This window comes from Nannobrachium achirus, assembly GCF_963921795.1.
Source record: "Nannobrachium achirus genome assembly, chromosome: 13".
In the NCBI taxonomy this organism is placed as follows: domain Eukaryota; kingdom Metazoa; phylum Chordata; class Actinopteri; order Myctophiformes; family Myctophidae; genus Nannobrachium; species Nannobrachium achirus.
In genome coordinates, this window is record NC_137833.1 from 15,562,164 (window position 1) to 15,588,767 (window position 26,604).

At 44.3% G+C, this 26,604-nt stretch overlaps 1 protein-coding gene across 7 annotated transcripts in view; it reads left to right on the forward strand.

The window, feature by feature from the left end:
* The first annotated feature begins 8,209 nt into the window (after positions 1-8,209).
* The window catches only part of xpo1b (exportin 1 b), a 36,448-nt gene continuing 18,053 nt past the window's right edge, over positions 8,210-26,604 (forward strand). The window contains exons 1-13 of one of the 7 annotated variants that reach the window (XM_080741102.1): positions 8,563-8,574; positions 17,377-17,990; positions 18,999-19,072; positions 19,293-19,363; positions 20,657-20,729; positions 21,658-21,728; positions 22,250-22,311; positions 22,525-22,569; positions 23,722-23,903; positions 24,498-24,546; positions 24,833-24,952; positions 25,232-25,360; positions 26,408-26,566. In XM_080741102.1, coding sequence (XP_080597228.1) covers positions 21,680-21,728; positions 22,250-22,311; positions 22,525-22,569; positions 23,722-23,903; positions 24,498-24,546; positions 24,833-24,952; positions 25,232-25,360; positions 26,408-26,566 — 795 coding nt within the window. In that variant the 5' untranslated portion in view covers positions 8,563-8,574; positions 17,377-17,990; positions 18,999-19,072; ... (1 more) ...; positions 20,657-20,729; positions 21,658-21,679. Of the gene's footprint in view, positions 8,575-17,376; positions 17,991-18,998; positions 19,073-19,292; positions 19,364-20,656; positions 20,730-21,657; positions 21,729-22,249; positions 22,312-22,524; positions 22,570-23,721; positions 23,904-24,497; positions 24,547-24,832; positions 24,953-25,231; positions 25,361-26,407; positions 26,567-26,604 lie in introns of those variants that run through there. The other 6 variants (XM_080741099.1, XM_080741103.1, XM_080741098.1 and 3 more) reach the window with 6 other exon arrangements.

Sequence of the window (26,604 nt, forward strand, 5' to 3'; positions counted from 1 at the left end):
TGGTATGACAGTTTCGATAATGTATAAATATGATTTCTTTAGCTACAGTGGCCTAATGAATAATGCTTAATTTATGCTCCGTTGTAGGACAGTGTCACATGCCGAAAATAGCCAATCTACAAGCTCACTGAACTTGTAGATTGGCTATTCTTGATGTGTAACACCGTCTTACAACAGAGTATAAATCGGGTTTAAGGTGTCGGCCTTAAGCCTCAAACCCATAATCTGTCAGATTGTGGGTTTGAGTCCCATCTTGATTGACCTCTTCAAGTGTGATCCCTTCTGTTTGATCTTGATGTCCGACCACTCTGCTGAAATGTGTCACCACACGTACACCTCATAGAGCTATATTAATTTGTGAAAGCAATATGAGATTGCAAGTGTAGTTATGTCTTGCATGTACTGTATTTGTAGCATCTATAGGAGGTTCCCGCTGATAACTGCAATAACAACTGCCCCATGCTTTATCTTCCTGCATTTGGGAGTTTTTGTTTTTGTTGCATGGTAGCAGTGACAATGTCCTGATTACCAGCCCCTCCCGCCCCTGATGGGACTGACAGTACATGTGAAGGTCAGAAATATATCACCCACGTGTTAAATGCAGTGGTGCATTGCATTGCTCCTCCTCACTTGTCAGTGTGCCAAAGGTGTATTGGAACAATGGACATGGAAACATCTATAATAAGACGTGCTGTGTTGTCATCATGATGTGTGTCCTGTTTCAGAAGATCAAGCTCCTTTATACACTACAAGTATTTTTAATGACTAGAAAGACACAACAATAAGGATATGGATAGTACAGGCTGTATTCATACTGTGTCTGCAGTCAGTGGTTTTCCATATCACCTCTGATCTCCATTTCTAAAATTGTCTCTCTTATGAATCCAATCTGTTTTGGTGTATGCACGCCATTTTAGCAACGGTTTGAGCAAGGTCATACTGTAAATCTCCAGTGTTTCGTAAACCAGTGAGCCAGTACTAACAAATGTTCTGTGAGATGTATACTGACTGGGTTGCAGACATACACAGGTATCACTTGAATATGGGAATATGAAGTCACTTAATAAATTGGGTCTTAACTTTATCGGCTATGAAAGGTTCATGCCCCAGTATACAGAACCCATTGAGAGTCACTGTTGTGGCCTAGAATGTTTTACTGAGCCTAATATGGTGTATTTGCATTGTTATGATAATGTTGCCTTTTGGTTAGGCTTTTCAGCTGAGTGACATAATGGAACCAACAACACATCTTTTATTATTAGTGGTGATTAATTCATACATGAGGCAGCTTCCTTTTAATTTTCAGCTCTTTCTAGTGTATTTTTGTTATTTCTATAATTGTTAACAACAATAATAATCCATTATAATCTTCTGACCCAACATTTGGCCCCGGACATTTTTTCCCTATTGGAGAAGACAGGGTCATGCGGTGAAAATGTAAAATGTAACTGACTTCTCTCAACTTGATGGATAGAACAAAGTAGATATAATTTACCATAGAGGTCAGCCAAGTTACATATTTTCTTGTACAGTACACAGTATTTAGTTGTCTGTAATTCAGAAGTGCAAAGATACTGCAACTGTTAATCAATTCGATTTTCTCAGTAAATAGCCACCACTATACAGCATACATGTGCTGCAAAGCTCAGTTCAGTTCAGTTGTGAGAATGCTGTACAATATCTTTATAATAACATCCACTTCTTAAAGGAAACACTTCAAAGATTTAGGACATGATGGACATTGCTTTGTCCTACTAGTACTAGTAGTAGGCCTACCATTACCAATACTATTACTAGTGGTATTTGCTACTGATACTTTTGACCCAGCAACAGACTGATATTTGCCACAGGTGCAGCTTGTAAACGACAATTGAGTGACATCTGATGATGGCCATAAAGAGAAATTACAGTTAGAGTTGCATAAAAAATATATCTGTGACTATATCTGTCAAAACATCTGATGCTACTCTTTGGGATGTATATCCTTGCATTGGTTCAGAAACACCATCATAAATGCTGAGATGAGTTGTCAAGTTATAAGTATGCTACCTCACTTTCACTATTTCAAGACCTAACTTTTTTTTTTTAAAGTTTTTCTCCAGAATACATCTCTTATTGTCAGTTTGTCATGATATTTCTACCTTTTATACCACTGACATTTTGATTGACGTCCTCTACATAGTTACTTTGGATGACTGCAACACTTCAATTCCTACAGGTAGGCCTACATCAACAAGATTCCAAGCAATCACAATGAATTATTTTTATTAGATTTGTTTTGTTATTTAACTTTTATTGCGTTGTTTTAGATACATTCATTATTTCTTAGACTTGCCATTAAATGCAGTTAGGCAGGATCAGAATAACCAGAGACAGTGGATTAGCCTAAAAATCACAAATCTCTAACAGACTCTCCCTGTCATACCATTTTCTTTCTTTCATCCACAAACAGCAGATTAAAAATGTCTCCAGATTTGTGGATTATATGGTCCTATTTATAGTTTGGAAGCAAGGGACACTTAAAAAGACATTTCACCCATATGTTCATTTTGTTTGGAAATACATTTGCAGTCCATGCATGAGATGAGTGATGCTGATGACTGATTCATCAGGAAGGGAATCACCACACAATATCAGAAAACAAACAAAGCTTTCTCTGTACATCCTGGTCTACAAATCCCTTCAGTCAAGAAATCCACAGTAATGAAATACTGGTGTATTTTATCTTCAGATGTAAATTAAACATGTTTCAGCACCCTTACTGTTACTTCATAACAGAGACACAAATTGAAGTAAATATTACATAATAGCTACTCACCCTGCTCTATTAACCTTTTGTGTAGATCTTGTACTTCTAGCAGCAAAATATGCTGATCTGAATTGTCATGAATTAAATACTGACGGCTTCCAATGTAAAAAAGACCGTAACAAGTCTTATTGGGATGTTCCTTTTAGGCAGGGTGTTTAACTACTTGTACTGTAATACATTTCAATTGTATTGACTATACTTGTACTGTATTTGTCTATAACAGAGACAAACCTAAAATGTGTGAATTATTGACTAATACATATAGGCTACGCTACAGTATAGGGTTGAAGGGGTGAGGTGTGGAGTTAAAAGGTATGGTGGAGCCCTCTACTTTCCAATCCATTGGCTCCAACTGCTGCCCATTTGAGGAACTGCAGGCTCCAAGTGGAGGCCTCATATGCGTGTATCTATTCTGCATCTAGATTAAGGCAAGTACCAAATTCAGAGTGAACATTTTTAACTCAAATATTAGCTTCTGGGGGTCCCTGGAAAAAAATGTTTTGAGATGGGGGTCCACGGCCAAATACATATCATTTTGGGGGTCCTTGACATGACAACGTTTGAGAACCACTGATATAGGCCCATTAGGCCGATTCTACAAATGTCTTCTAAATCCTAACCGTTTTCTGAAAAATGTTGCTATAGGCCTATCAGTGGTTCTCAAACTTTGTCATGTCAAGGACCTCCGAAATGATATGTATTTGGCTCAGAGTCGGAACCCCATCTCAAAATATTTTGTTCCAGGGGCCCCCAGAAGCAAATATTTGAGTTAAAGATGTTCACTCTAAATTTTATTATATTAAAATATATTATATTAAGCTAGATGCAGAATAGATACATGTGCCTCATACACTCCTGCAATTGAACAGTCAAAGTGGCTGTGGTGGTAGTAATAAAGGTATTATAAACTTCGAATCCCCTGTGGTGCAATCGGCTATGTCGGGCGTCTGTGCGAACACAATTGGTCTGTGTTCGGGGGAGGGAAGCTGGACGGGGAGGGTGATATACATTGCATGTATTCCTATGGGCTGGGGCGGCGCCTGTCAGCAGGGAGTGTTGGGCGGGAGGAGTAGGACGAAGGCTCTACATCCTCCTGGTGGGGGCTCCTCACTGGCAGGTGAGTCAGTAGGATACAACAGCAGTGACAACACAGAAATGTGTCTGGGGAGGAATCAATTGGCATAACGACTAAATTGGGCGAAAAAGGTGTAAAAGTAGTTGGCTAAAAACCCTCTGGGACTCAAATTTAAAGGGCCACTTCACCACTGGGACAAGTAGATCTCATTTTATTGTTGTTTGGGACACAATCAACACAATCCTGAGTTATTTTTTGCTCAGGATTGTGTTGATTGTGTCTCAAACAACAATAAAATAAGATCTGGTTGTACCAGAGGTGAAGTGGCCCTTTAAGAAAAAAGTTCACAATCTCAAGTAGCCTAATTTGTATTTAAGTTTAAGTGTAAAAGTTTATCCGTATATGGTTCTTTGACCTTTATAACAGCTTTTCCTGCTTTCAGAAAGCAGGAAAAGCATGCGTTATAAAGAGGATGGAATGACATAGGCTACGTTGTTCTTTTGTCCTTTCTGCTGCTGGAGAACATAAGCAGAAAGGATGTAGTTGCTGAAGATCCCCCATACGACTAGGACCTCTTCTTGTACCCCACCCACCTCACATTTTGAACTGCAGATACTGTACATACAACCTCAGCTTCCCCGGTTTGGTCAGTCTCAGATGTAGAGGTCCACTTTGGGAGTTGTAAAAGGCCACTGTTGCATTCATTTCACAGTCACATCCATGTTGCCAGGTGTCATCTCCAGAGATCTGGTGGTAGATCCTCCGCACTGCACAAGCAAAGGTGTCTTTTGTGAGCCAAATAAATACTGACACTTAAGGGCAACATATTCAGTTCAAAACAGTTCCAACACGTTTTGGACAGAGATCCAAGCTACATCTAGATGTAGATGACATACATGATGCCAGTTAAATAACTAGAAATCCAGCTGTCTGTTGAATTACTGCAGCTCTACTACTACTACTCCTCTACGACTTAGTGTGCATGATACTACAACAGGGTGACCCCAAAAAACAATTTCTCTTCCTGCCAGTAGAGGGCACTCCAGGTTTGCATTTTACATTCTGCAAGCTCATGCACAGCTGAATGACACAAGATGGCACTGTTATTTGTTTACATAAAGTGTTGTAGTAAGCTACTCAGCATGACAGTGATTGTTTTCTGCAAAATGTGAAATCAAGATATTGTATGCTGCTCACTGTCACCAACTGAACATTAACCTTATGTTAAAACATTTATTTTTGCCTGCCATGATATGTTAACTTGTGTTAACTAACCAAATACAGTATGATTGACATACTCTATTTTGTTGCCATGTTTACCTTTGCCAGCCCAAGGGATTCTAAATAACAACACATTGCCTTGTTTCCATTTTGGATATAATATAGCCTAAGCTTCCCAAATAGTAATGTTCAGTGTGATATTAGATGTTGACAAGAACTGGGAGGGAAGTTCATGACAATAAAAAGGTGCTGTTTGTATGCTAGTAGTACTTCTAGTATTAAGTTTTGTTTTTGATTGGCACATGAGGGTCAGCCCCCAACTGTGATGTAATGATAATATATGTAAATGGCCTGGCCTGCCACGACCAGACAGAACAAGATTTAGCCAGCCTAATCCTGAGCGAGGTTACTCACATCCAAACCTCACACATGTGTAACAATGAATTCCAGCACTGAAGAAAGACAGAAACTCAGCCTCATTGACAGAGACTCTTTTCATAACCACAATTAAATCATTATGATTAATTTACCTGATTTGTCCAGTCTTAACTCACTCAGCTATAGCCATAGCTAAATTGTTTTTGTCTAACATATCAAATTTTCTAATGGTCTATTATGAGAACATTATAGTGACTTTAGTTTAAGGGCCTGGAGCCAAGTCCACAAATAGTTCACAGGTCCAACAATATGGCTAAACATTACTCTCAGCAACTGTCCAACCTGGGTCTCTAACCAATCAGCATGTTGCATTCACTTATAATCCAGTTGTTCTGCTTTTAATAATTGTAATTTAATTTCAGTGTCTGAGCAAAATGTCATGCAGCTGTGGTTCTTTTTTTAATGCTGAGAAAGTCACCTTCATAGTGACCTAATGGATCACAAGAGATGCAACTTCAACAGCATATACATTCCATTGTAATTGTTGCCATATCCAAATGAACAAATACTGTAGTGGCCTATGAAAGCCTCAAAATATAAATAAACATGACTGCAAAAACTATTAGTGTAGATAACACTCCTATATGACAGATTAGCCTTGTAGCCGTGTGGTTTACTAGGCTAATGACAAATAGTGTATAGGTGAATAATGGTTTTAGTTCTATTCTTCTACTGTTGACTTGAACCTGCAGAGGTCATTCAAAGACTATAAGTTCCTGAAAAGTGTGCTGACCTGTTTTGGTGTCTGGGTTGTTAAGTGATTGTGAATGATTTTCTTGGGGTTGACAAGACGATTCTAGGAATGCAACGGTCAACAAGATTAAAACATTTCATTTAATCAACAATCAATCAACACAATATGAATCAATTCATATTTTTAATCAAGTTGTTGGTAAGCAGGCTATGGGCTCCTCATGTGCTTCATCACTGTGTGTGACTGTGATAGGCTGTTGATGCAAGATTTGCCTAATATTCATAATCACAACAGGGGGCAATACATGATTTACATAAAATAATACTATAAGGGGACACAATTTCCATTATTTTGATACTAAAAGGCGTTTACACACACAAGGAAAAAACAATACAGCCGGTTATAGTCGTTTTTATATTCTGATTCCAAAATGCACTTTGAAATATGTCTGAACTGGCCTATATGTCTATACCAAACTGAATGCTGGCCTACATGTCTGAAATGCATGTTGTGCAATGCAGTGCACTCAAAAGCCCAGATGACAGTTTGAACAATGCAACATTGTTTCAAACATGCAAGGAGCAACGGCAATCGTTTATAACAGATCCAAATGAAAGAACATAAAATCAGAGGTGTGTGTTGCTGGGTAAAATTATAAAACGCCCTTCGAAATCCTCCCTGAATGACTTTACTAGGGTTGTCTCTACTGTCTCCACTACACACCAAATCCAGTATTTTTCCATCAAGTAGCGCGCTTGGTCACGTGACAGCAGAGAGAGAGACTAGAGAGGGAGAGAGAGAGAGAGAGACGCTGTCATGTTTGCATCCTCTCTCCACTGACAGCGGCGCATTACTCTAATTAATACGTCGGACAATTAAAGTGCGATGTTACACCAAAGTGACAACTGTCCACGCCGCATTGGTCCGATGTCCGCCTGTCTGTACACTTTATTTAACATTATGAGGGGGACAATTCTAAGCACTCGCAGGTCGTTTTTCTAAACCTCGTGCGTTCATGATCATAACCACTCCCACTCGTGGCTGGTGGAAAATTACCAGCTTACAAGCAACAGGCAAACGCTTTGCTATATTGTTGTTTTATCTTTAGACGCTCCGCACAACAATGTGGCTTAATTCGCGTTAACATTTCACTGTTTAATTAATGCAATATACATTCAGAATGCGCAAAAAACATCACGAGCGCCTCGGTTTCGGTAAAGTGCATCAAAGAGTAATAATATTGTGTTGTACATGTACATTCATCAATAATAGAACATTTTAAGAAATGAATAGCGTTGTTACACCGTATATTATGAACTAAAGTAGCAGCAAGCAACGGTGTAGCGCAGTGGTTCTCAACCAGTGGTCCGGGGACCACCCAGTCGTCCTCGAGGGGGTTCCAGGTGGTTCCCAGCGAACTGATGGAGAGTTGGTAACCAAATGGACCCTTATAATTTAGATCTTTAACTCTCAAGAGTGTAAAATTAAACCAAATGGATTGTGGACAAAATCTTACCCAAAAGACTACAAAATATTGTAACTTTTGGGTCTGAGAGGCGAAATGTCATCAAATGGTGACCCGTGGCTCAAATTCCAAATAAATAATGGGCCTTGATATCATGAGAAAGGGTTGAAAACCACTGGTGTAGCGGCCTGGGCTATATTCTATGCTGTGTTCACTGGAGTCATCGAAGTCCATTCTCTGCACGAGAGTCTGCCCTCTTTTTCTCCACGGGCGGAGTGGTCGCGTGGGCGCTTGAGCGAATTGAAACGGACTGACAGCCGCCGCGTCCAATGGGACCCCGATGCGGAAGTAAACATCGCAGGGCGGAGCCAATCGCGGCCCGGCAGGGGCGTAGCCCCGGTCCAAACTTTCCGCGGCGCCATCGGCTGAAAACTAAACCGAGATGGAATCTCCCAGTCTGAACCGGTTTCAACCGGTTACGAGTTTAGTTGCTTGAGAGAGGGGAGAGAGAGGCGGCGCAGGCAGAACACAACCATCTCTATTCCGCCCCGCTGCAAAATCACTTCAGTTAAAACAATTATTTTTTTTGTGAATCAAGGTTTGTTTTATTTCGAAAAATGCATCGGAGTGACAACATAGAAGTCCTGAGCCTGCCGTGACAATAGTTTGGGGGAATCCAACCACAACATCACTGGTCCTTATCAGCCAGCCATCACTCAGTACTACTGGATAACTGGAGCTCTCCAGTCAACCGTTGCAGAGATATTAGGAGGTTTTCTGATCTACAGTGATACAACAGTTTGATCACTAAGATCTGGTAGATCCTCTTGGGCAAAAAGACACTGTTTTCAGTCAGAGCCTCGGACTTTTAGGTAGGTAACTGCTGCTGGGGTTGCAACCATGCTGTAAATGTTTGCCTTGACTGGTTTAACGGGGTTCAAAAAGTAATGTAGTTTGATTAAAGTAAATAACACAATACTGTTTTAGAATTATATATTTTTGAATGCAGCGAGGGCAGCGTCAATCAATGACGTTAAGGCTAACGATAACAACACTGCTAGCTAATGGCACACATCGTATAACGTAGCTGCACTTTTAAAGGATTAGGTGAAGCACTTGTCAGACTGTCTAAATACACAACTCAGCGACGCTGCACCTTCAAAGCGTGCGTGTTGTAGGTCCTGCTGATGAATGGAAATCCAACGCTGTGTTGCAAATCCATGCCTCTCCTATGGTTCCCCCTGTGCAAAATCACTGACTGGCTGCTGCTGGCTTGTGTTTGTGTGTGTGTGTGTGCGTGTGTGTGTGTGTGTGTGTGTTGTTGATAGCGGATGTCAAGTTCAGTGGTGTAAAGTAACTGAGTACATTTACTTAAGTACTGCAAGTACAATTTTGAGGTATTTGTACTTTGCTGGAGTATTTCCAATACTTTTACTTCTACTCCACTACATCTCGGATCATAATATTGCACTTTTACTCCACTACACTTATTTGAAGACGTTACTTTGAAGGTTTTGATTATTATTACAAAACAACATACATTAAGCCCTATTTAAACTTTGTCCATTTTCAAAATATTTTTTATACATTTTTTATACAACTTGAGAAATGGGACACTCTGCACAATGAATACTTTTACTTTTGGTACTTTAAGTACATTTTGATATGGATTCTTTTGTACTTTTACTCAAGTACATTTTGGAATTCCGGGCTTTTACTTGTATTTCTATATTGCATTGATATTTTTACATGCGAGTACTTTTTCCACCACTGCTGGGTACTCTGCTGATTTCCCGTGCAGAGTCTCATGAAGTTGTTGCAAATTGCAATGGGTTATAACTAAAGTGATGCAAATTGTGTTTAGGTAGATGATGCATACTTATATATTGTTAAAAAGAAGAGAGAAAAAAAATCTCCTCCGCCTTCCTGGTGGGAGTGGTTGGAGCGTTGCCTGGTTGCCATGGTGATAGTGGCAAGTGGCAACCATCAGCGAAGAAGGACCACTGTTGATCGGGTGAACTGGTGGTGGTGTTGCTGGGAAGTGGGAACGTTATTAACATAACAAGCTGCCTTGCGAAGGGAGGGAGAATTACACAAATTGTTTGCTAGGTTGACAGGATTGTATAGCCGGCGGTAAAGTGCATGGTGACGCAGCGTGTTGTGTTTATGTTGAACTTGAGAAATGTGTATGAAGTACACTACAGTGAGTGATGTCTGCTCCTTGTTTCATGTTACCTGCCTACTTTGTGGTCACATTTTGGGAGGAGTGTTCGTTTGCAGATGTAAACAATGTGACGTCGTCTTGTCGGCACGTGGTTGTTGTTGGGTTCACTATGTTAAACTACATTGTTTACAATGTACTAGGTGGTGTGGATGGTGTGTGTAAAACCACTTTAAATAAGTGAGACCAAGTACTATGTTTATTGTCAAACCTCCAGACAGGGTCCCCCTAAGGGATAACAGCGCCATCTGATGGCGCAACAGAGTAAAACTCATAAGCTCCCGAACGTCAAATACAAAATGTCGGGAGGGCTGTCAATCACAAACGAGGGCACCGCCCCCCGAGTGTATAAAAGCCCCCTGGGCCAGCATAGCTTCCTCTTTCCGCACCTCTGCTTACCGCAACTAGAGTACTGCGAACTCAGCCATTATTATTTTAAAGTTTAAGCTTAAAGCGACGGCTAGGAAGTCGGCCACAGGCCTCTTTAGAATATTCTCCCACTTTAACGTCTAATTTCTTCAGTTATTCTCCTTGGTTTCACTTGTTTCCTCTGTTTCTCCTTCACGCTTCTTCTCTCGACGGTCATTTGTGCGTTAGCCTTGCTTAGCTTAGCTTAGCTTAAGCTAGCTCGCTAGCATGTCTGCGCCACGACCCAGAGGACCGAGCCCTAGCCACTTGCTGGCTATGGTGCCCAAGAAGTGTGGGAACCCTGCTTGCAGAGGACTCATCGCAAGGGAGGACACTCACCCTTTTTGCATCGTCTGCGAGGGGGTAGGACATGCCCTGGCTGCTCTGTCTCCACCAGCTCCAGCCTTGGGGGTGAACTGCGTGGACTGCCTCCGCTACAACGAGGTAGCCCTCCGGGCCCGGTACGAGATCGCTTCCGCTGGCTTCGGCCTAGCCACCGCTCTCGTCGCTGGACCTTCCCCCTCTACCCCTCCTAGTGTGCCGGTCAGCGCTGTACGCCACAGCGCGGCTACTCGCCACGAGGTTGGGCCTCCGGCGGATGCGGCCCTTTCTAGCACCGGTAGCCCCGGCGCTAGCGGACCTGTTTCCACTCCCGCTCCACCGGAGGTCCCTTCCACTGTTGCTCATGTCTCTCCTGGCACTGGGGCCGTGCCCAAGAAGAGGACATGCAAGGCCGCCTTCGGAGTGGTTTCACCGCCAGTTCCCGCCACGAAGGCCGCCTTCCAGGAGTTCCACCCCGGTGCTTCTGGCCACTTCACCGTCGGTGATTTTCCTCAGTCATTCTCCGTCCCCCAGCAGCGCGCCATGCAGTCCTCCTGGCACGACAGCGATGGAGATGAGGCGGAGGACGACTACGACCCTGGAATGTCGGAGGAAGGGTCCGAGGGTGAGTATGAGGAGGAAGACCCTCAGCTCCCCTCCGGACAGGGCGGAGACGCAGCCAAGGAGGTCCCTCATGCCGAGGTTCCTTCCTCCGCTGTGCTCTCCCCGGCCCATACTGCTCCCATCCCCCCTACTACGCCAGTAGGGGGGAGCGGAGCAACAGCACCCGACCCAGACTCGATCCCGCTGGACGAGCTGTCGGTGTTGGAGCGCGCCGCCATCAGATGTGACTTGGAGCTGCCGCTCGAAGCCCCAGCGCTTGGACCCCGGGACAGAGTCCCCATCCTAGGCCAGGACGTGGAGCCTTCCCCACCGCCACGCATGGCGAAGATCCCTGTGGTGCCTGGGTTTGCGGAGGCCCTGCATTCCACCTGGTCCACTCACAAGGACCCCCCGAAGCTCCCTTTCCTTGTTGACTGCCTCAACGCGGAGAGCATAGGGATCCCCCTGTGTCCCCCCATGGATAAGCTGCTCGCTCAGTCCTTTGCGGGGAACATCAAGCCAGAGCACGAGCGGACGGGACCGGGCGGTCGCTGTCCATTCAAGCTGGCTGTCGGGAACAAGGCGCCTGGATTCGCCATTGATTTTGACGACAAACAGTCTGCCTTGGTGAGGAACTGTTACAGATCCTCTGCGCTGGCCGCCAGAGGACTGAACGTTACACAGCTGTTGCTCACCTCTACCAGGCGCCTCCTCGGTGAGCTAGAGGGGGTCCCTGAAGACACAGCAGCCGAGTTGGACAAGACCCTCCGCATGCTGGTGGACCTGAATGTCCATGCCATCGAATGGCTTGGACATGGCATGGACTATTCGATGCAGGCGGAGAGGCAAAGGTGGCTCAACAAAGTCAAGCTACCTGGTTCCTCGGGGGTGGAGACCGCGAAGGTCATGCAGGACCTACCCGGACACCCTACCACCTTGATGGGCGGTGGACTGGATCTCCTCCGCCAGGAGGTGGAGGCCAAGAGGATCACCCTGGAGCTCCTGGAGGCTACCACCGAGCCCAAACAGGAGCCTAAACCTGACAGGCAGGGACGAGGGAAGGCCCAAGGTCATGCTGACAGAGGGCGCTCTTCCTCCAGCAGGGGAAAACCCCATCCCCCCAGGACCCCCTCCTCCTCTGCGGGGCCCACCCGCGGAGAGGTGAGGGCTCCTGCCCGCTCACAGCCTCGCCCCCCTCACAGGGGCGGGAAACCGAGCGGCTCCTACAGGGCCCGTGGGAAGCCGTCGCGGAAGTGACATTGGACCTTGGCGGGGCCCCCTTGAATTTTCAGGGGACCCCCCCTATCAAACGCAGGCGGGTGGACAATATAATTATTTCTCATGCCAAGAAAATAATATGTGTGCCTCCTCCTCTGTGTCCAGTGCCAATAAAAATAAAGAGTATGTTGATGAAACAATGCCTGTTTATTTCGACTCCTCCTGCATTAGCACAGACGACTCCATTTTGCATGAATACAGCCAGTATAGAGAAGTCCAGGTTGGATTTTCTATCAGCTCAGAAAGCACCGCTTTATCCAGTCAGGCAGACGGGGTACAAGCCAGGGGTTTCTCTTTGCAAAATGCTTCCTCTTACGTTAGATCCTATTCACAGCATTTCAACTCCTCTTCTATGCAATACTCCTCTGTCTCCACTGAGCGGCACTGCAGTGCCGAGTTTAGTACAGGACAGGGGTTTGGTGCTAACGTTAGGGAAGAAGTCAGCTTTTCACAACAACCAGGGTCGGCCTCGTCTTCCCGTAAGGAAGAAAATAAAGGCCTTAGAAAAGGTATTAAACGTAAACACACTTCCCCAAGCCGGGGATTGTGTTTCTTATGTAATAAAACCTGTCCCCCGGGTTCCTCGTTGTGTTCCCCCTGCATCTTTAACGAGCGGGGCCAGGAGGGCGTTACGTTTCTGGTCTCTACCGGATACGGAAACGAACCTACCGGATACGGGGGTCACGCGCCTTCCGGTGCGATGGCAACCGGATACGGAAATGAAAGTGCCGGACACGGAGACCCCTCGCTGCGCAGCGAGGTGGCCACCGGATACGGAAACTTCTCTTCTGGGAACGGAACCTCTTCCTCGCGACCCTTTAGTCACGCGGACTCTGTACAACCCCAAGGCTTCTCCTTTGCTCAACAACACGCTGGCTCGGTGTGCGGAGCATTGGAAATGTTGCAATCCGAATCAATGGGTGTTTCGGACGGTGACACGGGGGTACAGGCTACAGTTCGCGGAAGTACCCTTTCTCTCCAGCAAGGTTATTTACACTCGAGCCCGTGGCTTGAAGGCAGAGGCCTTGAGAGAGGAGATAAGCTCGCTATTGCGCAAGGGCGCTATAGTGGAGCTATCTCGGGATCAGAGCCGTCTAGGTTTCTGGAGCCGTTATTTTCTGGTCCCCAAAAAAGGGGGGGGGCTACGTCCGATTATGGATTTACGTGCTCTGAACAAGCACTTGAAAAAATTCAAATTCAGGATGTTGACGTCAGAGGCTCTGATGAGATCAATGAGGCAGGGGGATTTCCACTGTTCAGTGGATCTAAAGGACGCTTATCAGCACGTCCTTATTTATCCCCCCCACAGGAAGTTCCTGCGGTTTGCCTTCGAGGGGCGCCTGTACGAATACACGGTCCTCCCTTTCGGCCTTTCCCTGAGCCCGCGGGTTTTCGTGAAAGTGACCGAAGCGGCCATAGCTCCACTGAGGCGACAGGGGGTCAGACTCGCAAACTACATAGACGATTGGATGATTTCAGCCGCCTCCTGCTCAGAAGCGGCGCGTCATACCAATCTGGTGTTATCACACCTGAAGTCTCTGGGTTTCAACGTCAATTTTGGCAAAAGCATGTTGACACCCTGTCAGCAGATTTCCTTCATAGGGATATCTCTGGACTCGGTGGAGATGTCTGCCCGCCTCTCACCAGAGAGGGTGGACAGATTTCTGGTTTGTCTCCGCTCCTTTCAGCTGAACCAGGTGGTCAGATACAAGGAGTGTATGAAGTTAGCAGGGCTGATGGCCTCAGCGGTGCAACTTCTGCGCTTGGGCAGGTTTCATATGAGACCTTTCCAGCGGTGGACACTGGCACTCAGGATTTCCTCCCGGCAGGGCTACAGGAAAGTGGTTGTCAGCCAGGTCTGCTTGGACGCTCTGGTTCCTTGGAGGGATCAGGCGTTGTTGACAACTGGAGTCTCCATGGGCGAGGTGGTGTCACGCAAGGTGATTACCACGGACGCCAGCCGCTCGGGGTGGGGTGCCACCCACGAGGGGCGTTCAGCCAGGGGTCTGTGGACTCCGGCTATGTTGGAGTTTCACATCAATTATCTGGAATTGATGGCGATCTACTTGGCGCTCAAGTACTTCGAACCGTTTCTCCAGGGTTGCCATGTCCTAGTCAGGACGGACAACACGGCGGCCATGTATTATCTCAACAAACAGGGCGGCCTATCCTCGCGCACGCTGGATCAGCTGGCTCGGGAGATGGCTCTATGGTGCGTGCCGCGTCTCAGGTCCATCAGGGCTTCCCATGTTCCGGGACTTCAGAACGGCGGCGCCGATCTGTTGTCCAGGGGGGAGCCTCGCTACGAGGAGTGGTCACTCCATCCGGCAGTAGTGAGGCAGATCTTCTCCAGGTTCGGGCAGCCTCGGATCGATCTCTTTGCCTCCCAGGAGAACTCGAAGTGTCCCCTTTACTTCTCAGTAAGGGGGCCTTCTCCCTTGGGGACGGATGCGTTCGCTTACGAGTGGCCGGTGGGCCTTCTCTACGCGTTTCCGCCCCTGCAGCTGATCCTTCCCACGTTGGAGAGGATCAGGTGTGCCAACCTGGAGGTTCTTCTGGTGGCACCATCCTGGGGAGTGTGGAGGTCCTTGATCACCCCACTGCTCTATCGGTCCCCTTGGCAGCTCCCATTGCACAGGGATCTGCTACGCCAGGCAGGGGACGAGATCTTCCATCCAGACCCGCGGGTCCTAGACCTGTGGGTTTGGCCCGTGAGAGGGAGAATCTGTTGGCAGCAGGCTTCTCACCAGCGGTTGTAGCTACTATTCAGAGTGCTAGAACCTCCTCTACTAGGGCTTTGTATGATGGGAAATGGAATGCCTTCTTGGACTGGTGTGAGCTTCAGGATCCTCCTGTGGTGGCTCACTTGGCTCCAGCCCAGAGGGTGTTGGATTTCTTGCAGAACCGCCTGGACCTGGGTCTGGCGTTTTCTACCTTGAGGGGTTATTTAGCGGCCTTGGATGCCTGTCACCTGGGGGTGGCAGGCAAAGGCTTGTCTAAAATCCCTGAGGTGGTCCAGTTCATGCATGGTGTCGACCATTTGAGACCTGTGACTAGAGTGTTGTTCCCTTCTTGGGATCTACAGGTGGTTCTGGTGGGCCTATGCAAGGCACCGTTTGAACCTATTGAGAGTTCCTCCTTGAAGCATTTGAGTTTCAAGACGGCTCTTTTGCTGGCTTTGTCTACGGCAAAGCGAGTGAGCGACCTTCATGCGCTCTCAGTGAGTCATGATTGTATGAGGTTTCTCAATAATGACTCTAGGGTTCTTCTTAAACCTCATTTGGGTTTTGTTCCGAAGAACCGGGTGGTCCCGAAGGACCCTGTTGTTCTGACGGCTTTTCATCCTCCTCCGTTTGCTTCGGAGGAGGATAGGCGTCTTCATTGTCTATGTCCTGTTAGGGCCTTGAAGGCCTATTGTGACAGGACGGCGGACAGCAGGTCTACTTCTCAGCTTTTTGTTGTTCTGAATGCTCGGCAACGAAAAGCGGTGTCCACACCAACTTTGTCAAGTTGGATTGTGGACGCTATTAAGTTGGCTTACGCCCGTGCGGGGTCTGAAGTGCCGGTGGCATTTAAGGCCCATAGCACTAGGGGTGTGGTGACCTCTTGGGCTTTGTCCAAGGGGGTCTCCATTAATGAGATTTGTGCTGCGGCGAATTGGTCTTCGCCCTCCACATTTGCGACCTACTATCACTTGGACCTTGCGCTTTCTGCTTTGGCGCATTCGGTCCTGGGTGCTGCTGCCCCATCTACTGTGTAGTGGGACGGCTCTCTTCTCTCCCTTTCCTGGGACAGCGTGCCGCTGTTCCTGGGTGGCTTGGGGGGGACCCTGACTGTTTCCTTATCTTACTGTAGTATTATAAGGCAGACCTATGTCTGCTATTAGTGCATAAGGCAGATCTCGGTCTGTCAGGGTCTTTTTACTGTCTGGACACGCCCAGGCCCTGTGGGTCTGGGTCGGCCGGTTCCTGGGAGGGGTCACGTCGGTTGACGGTGACTCTTTCAGGTTGTGGTCTGGGTTCACGACAGTTCTGTCGGTGCATGGCTTCTCGGGGTGTTTATGAGTCCCTTAGGGGGACCCTGTCTGGAGGTTTGACAATAAACTATTAGGTTCCGAACGGAACCCTGTTTATTTAAAACCGGAGGACAGGGTCCCCCGATTTAAGCCCCTCGGTTCGCTTGTTGCGGGCAGAGGTGCGGCTTTAGAGGAAGCTATGCTGGCCCAGGGGGCTTTTATACACTCGGGGGGCGGTGCCCTCGTTTGTGATTGACAGCCCTCCCGACATTTTGTATTTGACGTTCGGGAGCTTATGAGTTTTACTCTGTTGCGCCATCAGATGGCGCTGTTATCCCTTAGGGGGACCCTGTCCTCCGGTTTTAAATAAACAGGGTTCCGTTCGGAACCTAATAGTTTGGTGGTGTTTGGTTTGTTTAATTAAAGGGCCAATGTCATTGGCAGTGTGTACATAATATAATGGTGGTGGTTGTTGTTGTTGTTGTGGAGTAGTTGTGACTGCCTTTGCGGCATATAAATTGAGTATTGATTGTTTGTCATTGCAACCACAGTCCCAGGTTCAAGTCCCAACATCACATGATTGAACAAACAACAGTCCCATGGAACAACCGCTGCTCTCTTGTACTCGTTTTGGCTTATTTTGAACACTGTTGGGTTTGTGACAACACAACCATAACTAATTAGAATAACAGAGAGGGGGGGCACACACGGTTTGAACTAAGGTAGTCAGCTGTTTGGAATTGTGCACCTAAACACGCCGTTCACATGACTTTGCCTGTTGAATGTTTTCTGCTATCATAATCCCTGTCCCTCCCCCTGTCCTTGCAGAGCTCTATGCCAGCAATTATGACAATGTTAGCAGACCATGCAGCGCAACAGCTGCTGGACTTCAACCAGAAACTGGATATCAACCTGCTGGATAATGTGGTGAACTGTGTGTATCATGGGGTGGGACCACAGGTAGGTAGAGCACGATTGATAATTGAGGTCATGATTTTGTGATCAAAGTTATAAATATCATAAGAGTGGAACCTTAGAACCTTGCCAAAGAAAAAAAGGCCTGCACACAAAGGATTAAAGCATTTGTACTTTGATTCTCCCATGTTCCACCACCTTGCCTAAAACATTTTAAGGATGTGCAATTGTGCATAGTTATGCTCTTTTTTTGGGAGAAACCACGTTTCAAACAGCAGTGTTGTCTGGCAGCAGTGACACCGTTTACTGAGCAGCTTTTTATTTATTTCTTCTCTTTGGTTGTTTGACAGTGAAACAGGCAAGACTAGAAATGGCTGTTGTTAATTTCTAAAATATTATTGTTTATGAACCGTCCTGCTTTACAGCAAAGAATGGCACAAGAGGTGCTGACACACTTGAAAGAGCACCCAGATGCCTGGACAAGAGTGGACACCATACTGGAGTTCTCCCAGAACATGAACACCAAAGTAAGCCAGCTCCATTCCCATATCACAATCTGTGCTTTGAAGAAGTGCTGATACTCTTGTATTACTATTATGTAGACACAATTCTTTACACTATGACATGGCATTTTCTTGTGGAACCTGTTTAATGCAGTACATTCAAATCAGTGGTTGCTTTGATCGAAGGTGCCATGCAAGAGTGTGTGTATACTCTGACAGTGTGTCCCTACTGGAATTTAAACCCCTAATCCTGGTGATGTTATTGCTCATTGCGCCCGTTGAAATAAACAGGACTAGTCTACTCTCCCCTTCTCACAAATTATGTTGGATCTGTACCTACTACCTGGTGGAGCGACAGTGGACTTTGCCTATTACCTCCTGGTGATGTTGATCACTATAATCTCAGACAGACTTCTTAATTATTCTGCCCTGTTTGAGTCTGGGTGGGAATTCTTTATGCCATTTCTGTCCATCATTCATACACATAAAGAATACAGAAAAACACCATAATACAAAGTCACCAGCACCGTTAAGTGGAACTTTTTGAAGTTGAATGAATTTCAATTTGGATATTTAAAAACAGGCCTGTAGCAATGATCAAGGCTTCAGTTCTCTTCTTTCTTTCATGTGTTATCCCAGATGTCCTCAGTTGAGCGTCCTTTCCTCTCTGTCCGCCGTTCTTGTGCATTTATACAGCCGTTGAAACAAACTGCGCTTGCATACTGAAAGCCCAGCGATCGCAGTCAGAAAGGGGGGTTCGCCACTCTATTAACAAAACAAAAAAAGAAGGTTACATTAGAATGGCAAAGCCACTAAGGCCGGGGCAGTGGATTCTCATCCAGTGGCCTAATATAATGTGCCATCTTGGAAAGTGTTGCTATGTACTTCATCACAAATAATGAAAGTGTACAATACATCTAAACCTTCCTCAGAGTGATGGTAACATTTGCCTCTTCTTTTTCTTTTGCTTGCCTGTAAGATTGCTCTTAACACTGACATTCATTACTAATGTCTGAGTTGATCTATCAACAGTATCCGTTATATTTTCAAATTCGTTACTTGGCCAAAAATGAGGGCATTAGAGGAAAAGAGAGGAAACCTAAAAGGTAAACACCTCTTCTTGAATTATGCATTCACTTTTTTTCCTCCTCCATTAGTAAAAAAAAAAGAAAAGTGCATAATAAAAAGCACTTTCCAGAACATTTGGCTTTTTTATTGAATCGACAAGTTGCTAAATATGTCAATTAAATTCATGTGATGAATTCAAGCTGCTGACTTTATTTGATATTAATCACGATGTTCCATTATGTTTATGGCTTGTAATAGGAAGAAAAGAGATGTGTCACCCTGCCTGTGCATCTTGACACAGCTAGGCTTTGACGGCAGGCCTCCACAAGGTCTACCCCCTTTTTTAAATTCCCTTTGACTGAATTCTGTTCATCCGTTTCTATTGCATCTTATTCCATTGGACAAGAGGGAGGGCGCAGGCTGCAGTCAGTGGGCTCCATTGTAGAGAGAGACCGTCTATTTTCGACTCCTATTTCACCTGTAGGGATCATGGCTCCGCCTACCTAACCCTCTCCACTCCCTTTCTTTTTGTAGTGTATCTTCCACCCTGTACCTCCTCTCTCTGATCCTCTCAAGGCTTCACCTGAGACCTGTTTTAAGGTCATGCTTTAGGCAGCAAAAATAAGTTAGTTGCTAGGCCATTGGCAAATTGCCCTGTCGATTTCTTTTCTCTTCTTATTCTTGTTTTTGTGTTTCTTTTCTTTTCTTTCTTTATGTTTTTGCGCACGTTGTGTGGCGAGTAAAGGCGAGAAATATGTTCTAGAAATGGTTTGCGAAGGCAATGAGTGACACATGTTGTTGGTGTGCAGTCAAGTGTGCCTTCATTCTGCCTTTAATCCTCCTACCATTCATTGTCTGCAACACATTATTGATCCTCCCCTCCCCTCCCCTCCCCTAGCTTTAATAACACCCTCTAATACACCTCATTATTATTATTATGATTTTCTTTCAAACCATCGTTCTTTTGAACCGATGATCCCTACAGTTGAAACACAAGTCAATCGAAATAACAATAGATCAATAAGATCACTAACTTAAAAACAAAAGTTCTTTTGATTTTTTTTATGCTTGTTTGTAGAGCTCCCAGGAATTAACCCAAGGACTTAAAACAACCTGTGGCTTGCTGTTCTTTTAAGAGACACACCAGGGAAAGGGGCAGTAGATCCTAGCATCATTTTAGCTCTGTCCTTTGTTGTGGCGGAATTCGCTTGGACATAATGTGCATTTGAGTATTATGAAAATTTAGTCGGATGTTTCCGCAATGCCTGCTAAAGGCCAATGGACATTCAACTTAAATCAGATTATTATTATTATTTCCTTATTTTGTCTTCATATTTCTTATATTTCTCTGCTGTCATTTCCATTCTGGTGTGATGCTGAAAGAAACAGCAGGACTTCTGCAGTGTTTTTCAGTTTAATATCACATCAAAAGCCATTGTTTTACAGAGTACAAATTTTGCATGAAATATAGTCTCAATATGACATCAAAACACTTTATCAAAAACAAAGTGATTTTCTTTAGTTTTCTGTTGGTTTGTATAATGGTAATGCACAATGCTTATCATTCAGTATTGTCTTGGTGGTGCCTGGCCCTAATGCTCCTCTCTCCTTGTACATTACAGTACTATGCTCTTCAGATTCTGGAAACCGTTATTAAAACAAGATGGAAGATTCTGCCGCGGAATCAATGTGAAGGTAAGATCACTATTCATTTGTTTGTCCCCTCCATGGCCAGTCGGTAGTACAAGATACCTTTGTTTTTTACATTGTGGCAGCGATGCACAGCTCTGTCCTTAAAAACTGTCATGACGTGCGGTTGCCAAGTTGAGCAGTATTCCCCCACTAAGCATGCCGGTTTGTTTTCTGCCCGACTGGCTCCCACTGACTGCTACAGAATGGCTGGATTCTGCACTGTGGCAGTTTTTTCTAAGGGGAGAGGAAACGACAAAAAAACATGTCAACACTGTGTGATTTCAAAGCTCTCTGTTGGGCTGCATCTGTGGAGAGGCAGAGGAACTGTGTTCTTTTAAGTTGTCCTGTTTTCCCTTGGTTTACGTAGCTTGTTTTGTCTCGTCAAAGCAAAAGTAGAAAATTGTTGTCAACTTGTCATGAAATACTTGCGTGATAACAAACAGTGATTTACATCCCACCAACAGTACATGTTTTTCCGGAGTTGACTAAAAGAGAATCCAGCTTTTGGATAGCTCAGTCAGTGCATAGTATACCAGTACTCAGTTCTACTGTGTGGTGTATGGTGAATGATAATTGATCACTGTCTCCGAGTTATTCTGCTATTAACTAACTAACTAATTCATATAAAAATGTTCCCTTCATTTAGCTTTTCCAATTAAAGAGTTTGTCCTTTGTTGCCACCTGCTGTTTAAGATTTACATTGCTGTTTAAGGTTTACTTTGCAGTTTTCATCAGAAAGACAATTTTAAGAAAAAATAACCTCACAGTTTTAACTGATTTGTATACTTATATCATGAAATTCACTTTGAGTCTGAGTTCAAATCAATATTAATATATTGTTTTGCAAATCAATTGATTGAAAACCCACCCCCTACATTACAAAATTATTATTTATTTATTTATTCAAAATTTCATTTCTCATTGATCTAAGACTTACCCACTTCTGACCGTAGATGCCTGACTTTTGTTCAAGTGGCAAACCCAGGGCAGGGCGACCGGCAAGTATGTTTTTTACCCCCCTTATGTACTCAGAGAGTATTGCCTTGCTTCCGGCTCCGCCCGCTAGTACACCCAAGCACATCATATGTTTCACAGAGGGGTCACAGTGATTATACAGAGCCAGGGCTAGAAAGAGAACTTAGTTAAACCTGTTTTAAAGGTGCTCTTCAAACGCAGATCTGCTTGACTTTTTGGTTTGAAAACAATTGACCATAAATGTCCTTTGTACAATAAATTGTTTTTAAATCGTTCAATGGGTCAGCTGAGACTCTGTGGCAGTTACAGTCCACCTCTGTATTTGTGCAGTGGGACTGTAGTGAGTTAGAAAATGGAAAGAAGTTCACCTTTAAAGCCCCGATGTACTGGGACAGAGTAGGCAGATTCAGCTAGTTTTGAGCCAGTTGAATTGTTTTTGGATCACTGAGTAACCTGCCCCAGGCAGCTCACCATGTCAGGTTGTGTTGTTTAGATGTCTTCTCGTCAACAGGCAATTAATTCTCACATTGCCTTTCGTCTGTTTGCAGGAATTAAAAAGTATGTTGTCGGTCTCATTATCAAGACATCTTCAGATGCATCAAACGTGGAGGTGAGTTTGGCTTTTGGATTGAACTCAAAAGTGTTACAGTTTTGTGATTATTTAGAGTTTTATTTTGATGGTACATCATTCAGAAAGTGCTAAAATGTGTTAAAATTATAAAGATATGTGTTGTAAAACTTTGTCAGGGTATAGGTATAAGGAGACATTTTGTGTTGCAGGATTTATTTCTAAGTTGGCTGTTGTTCCTTTTACTTATTTTAGAAAGAAAAGGTGTACATTGGGAAGCTGAACATGATCCTCGTACAGGTAAGAATACGTTTTATGCCTAAGGCTTGTCTTCCAAAATTATTGAATGCTTGTTAATATTATCAGAATGAATCTGAAGTTGTGGCGGTTCAATCTGAAGTAGAGGCGGCTTGACTCGGGAGACTAGAATAAGTGTGTGTGTGTGTGTGTGTGTGTGTGTGTGTGTGTGTGTGTGTGTGTGTGTGTGTGTGTGTGTGTGTGTGTGTGTGTGTGTGTGTGTGGTGTGAATATCTAATTGGCAGACTGCCATGAATAAGTGGTAAAATTATAATATTCATGTGCATCCCTACTGTATGTGCGTGTGTTTATTAGTGAGAGTAAGTGAGAGGTTTAAAGAGGGTGAGTGGTTCACCGACCATAATTGCTTGAGTGACTTTGCATTAATGCCAGCGAGGATGAGTCACTGCTTATGTCAGCTGAGCTCACATTGTTTTGGCCTTCAGAGATCATCCACTGTTTGTGGATCTCCAGATTCCAGGGTCTTAATGAGGAGTGACTGCATGCCAAGGTGTGTGTGTGTGTGTGTATACTTTATGTGAGCATTTCTTTTGATTGATTGAAGATTCTTTTAGAAGGTTGCATAGGAAAAAGTACAGTTTCATGACAGTACAGTCCACTGGTACAAGGTCAACTAAAAGGAGATCCTAGTAAGCTTTTCGGCTTATTTAAACAGGATCCCTTTATTTGTATCAGTGGCGGGTTGAACATGAGGATGAATGATGAATGAGGAAAAAAAACAAGTACAGAAATTTTAAAAACAGAAACTACAAAAGACTAGACAAGTGTCTAGTCTACATAACTAAAGGCATGAAAGCACACACTAAGTACAACCCCATGGCTGTACTTCCGTGGTTCTCAAACCAAATATTAAGTAAGCAAGAGGCAAACATTGTGAAAATAGTCACAATGCTCACAATGCCTCGCAATGCAAGGCGTTGTGAGCATGTAGATCGGCTATTTTCACAATATCTATCTGTAGAACCGAGTCAAATTAAATGTAATACCTACAATTCCAAGTGCTTGTCAGGGTGGGGGTCCCCAGTTCAAGTATGTTTATTTTGGGGTTCGCGGCCTAAAAAGGTTTGAGAACCCCTGCTGTACTTGAAGCCTATGACACAAGCGTTTTCCTCCCACCCACCATCATCTCTGCAGATCCTGAAGCAGGAGTGGCCCAAGCACTGGCCCACATTCATCAGTGACATCGTGGGGGCCAGTCGAACCAGCGAGAGCCTCTGTCAGAACAACATGATCATCCTCAAACTGCTCAGTGAGGAGGTCTTTGACTTCTCCAGTGGTCAGATGACCCAGGTCAAGGCCAAGCACCTCAAAGACAGGTCAGATAGAATAAGAAGTCTTAAGTAATGTTAGTAGAAGTAGTGTTGGTAATAATAATGACGATAATGATAACAGTTATCAATAGTAATCATACTAATTAAATGACAGTGGTTCAGCCTGGTCCGTGACCCCTTGATAAAAACTTAAAATTAAACTGGGGCGATGCCCCTTGCAAACTCACGCCCCTACGTGTTGTCAGAGAACCCGTTGTCGCAGTGCTTAGTGCATTGCCCATTTATCGTAGTACTTGTTCTGACACACTTTCAATTAAAAGCTACTGGACCTCTGGTATCACTGACTTTAATGTAAAGTACAATCCGTGTCCAGAAAGTGATGTTTGTGCAGGGACATTTTCACAGCACATAAAAGCAAACATAGTAGTGCAAACTCATCTGGGCTGTGAGGTTGACAGACAGTAGAGTACATGTCATCATAGTTTCACAGCCACTTGAGCTTACACACGGAAAATAAAATACATTCATCATGCAAGTTCTTCTGAGAGCAGGTTCATTGCTTCTTAAATTTGTTTAAATATGTGTTTAAAACGTAAGTCTGCTCTGCTTAATCTGTCTTGGGATTTTTGTGTCTTTCAGCATGTGCAACGAATTTTCCCAAATATTCCAGCTCTGCCAGTTTGTAATGGTATGTTAATTCCATCTTTCTTCTCTCTCAAACCATTACTAAAAAGAAAATACAGATTTTCATCGAGCCTCAATGTCGACATTTCATACACAGAAATACACAGTAGACATACAGTAGGATACTTTTTGACACTATATTCTCTTTACATCAGATTAATGGTATTTACCGGAAATTGGCAAAGGTTTCCATCAAGAACATCAAAGAGGATTCAATTTTCCTCATCTGTCTTTTTTTTGGTTGTAATGGCCATTAACTGTTCTGTCATTGCGATTGGCTGAACCCTTAGGAGAATTCCCAGAATGCACCTCTAGTCCATGCCACTCTGGAGACCCTGCTACGGTTTCTCAACTGGATTCCATTGGGGTACATCTTCGAAACCAAACTCATCAGCACACTGGTGTACAAGGTGCGCACACGCAAACACGCATGCAAACATGCACACTCTTGAATGTGACATTCTTGAATCTTAGACTATATGAATCTACCCTTAAGTCTGAATTGCTGGTAATGTATTTTCAAGGCCAAACCCCAGCCCCCACACACACACACACACCTTTGACAGTAATGCTAAAGAAAGTGATACAAATTACATTACAATAATCCCAACTGCAAAAATGATGAACCACAATTCGTTACACAGCATATCTCTAATTTAACCACTGTTTCTGTCTCTTGCCCGTCTCAGTTCTTAAACGTGCCGATGTTCCGCAACGTTACACTGAAGTGCCTGACAGAGATTGCCGGCGTGAGCGTCAGCCAGTACGAGGAGCAGTTCGTCACCCTCTTCACCCTGACTATGTGTCAGCTCAAACAGGTGGGAGGGGGGCATACACTAGAGCAGTGGTTCCCAAAGGGTTTTAGCCCAAAAGAGAAATTTGATGTCTCCCTAGGACCCAAAGTAGTGAAACTAGCTTATATACAAGCCACAACACGTCTTTATTTTGAACTACATATTTTTATTTATTTATGGAAATTATTAGATTTTATTAAAAGTTGTGATTTTGTTCCCATCCCACTGTTTGGGAAACTAGAGTCCTCAGTGGCAAATGGCAACCATGCTCATATTATCATTCTGTCACACACATACATGTTTTAATTGTAACACGATAGCACATTGTTGCTTTGAAACAGAACATCAAACAAATGTTTTACATTTGAAGCAACTAAAATGAGGCTAAATGTGCTTGCACACTGCACGATTAGGGCTGTCTTTCTTGACATATCTCAGTGTGTGACATAATTATCCATGTCAGTTGAATTGAATCTACCTATTACACAAAACCTGCCTACAGTACATCTGCCGCTGTGCGTACGCCAGGGCAATAATTTACCTTGATAAAACAAAAATACATGGGTAGCAGATAGTGATACATTCCCTGTGATTAAACGGATGAAACCAGTAAAGTTGCTACAGAATCTTTGCTTGTAAAAGTAGCAGTTTCTGAATCTTTGCTTGTAAAAGTAGCAGTTTCTGGTAACACGAACATGAACTTACCTCTATTTGTACTTGTTGGTAGCTGTTCCATAATGGTCTCATGTTGACCTCATGCTAGCCTATGGTGGTGGGGTGGATTGGCTTGTAGACGGCCTTCCTTGACCCTGTCACACTGGACGACCCAAGACACTTACAATATGACAAACATATGCAGCTTATGCGCCAATGAGTACATTTCCCTAGGGACAACACTAAGATGGCTGATAACATACATTGTGTTCTACAAATGATTCCTCTCACTTTCTACAGGAATGATACACTCTAATGAAAAAGAAATGCAAACATGTTTCTACTATGTTTCATCTCACAACAGGAACAATACACCTTGGTTCCAACGTAGCCAATGTCTTTATTTTGTCCTTTTAGATGCTGCCCCTGAACACGAATATCCGTCTGGCCTATGCCAATGGCAAAGACGACGAACAGAACTTCATTCAGAACCTCAGCCTGTTCCTCTGCACCTTCCTCAAGGAGCACGGTCAGGTCATTGAGAAGAGACTCAACCTACGAGAGACTCTGATGGAGGTGAGAGGAGAGGGTCTTTATCACCAGATTATCCATGT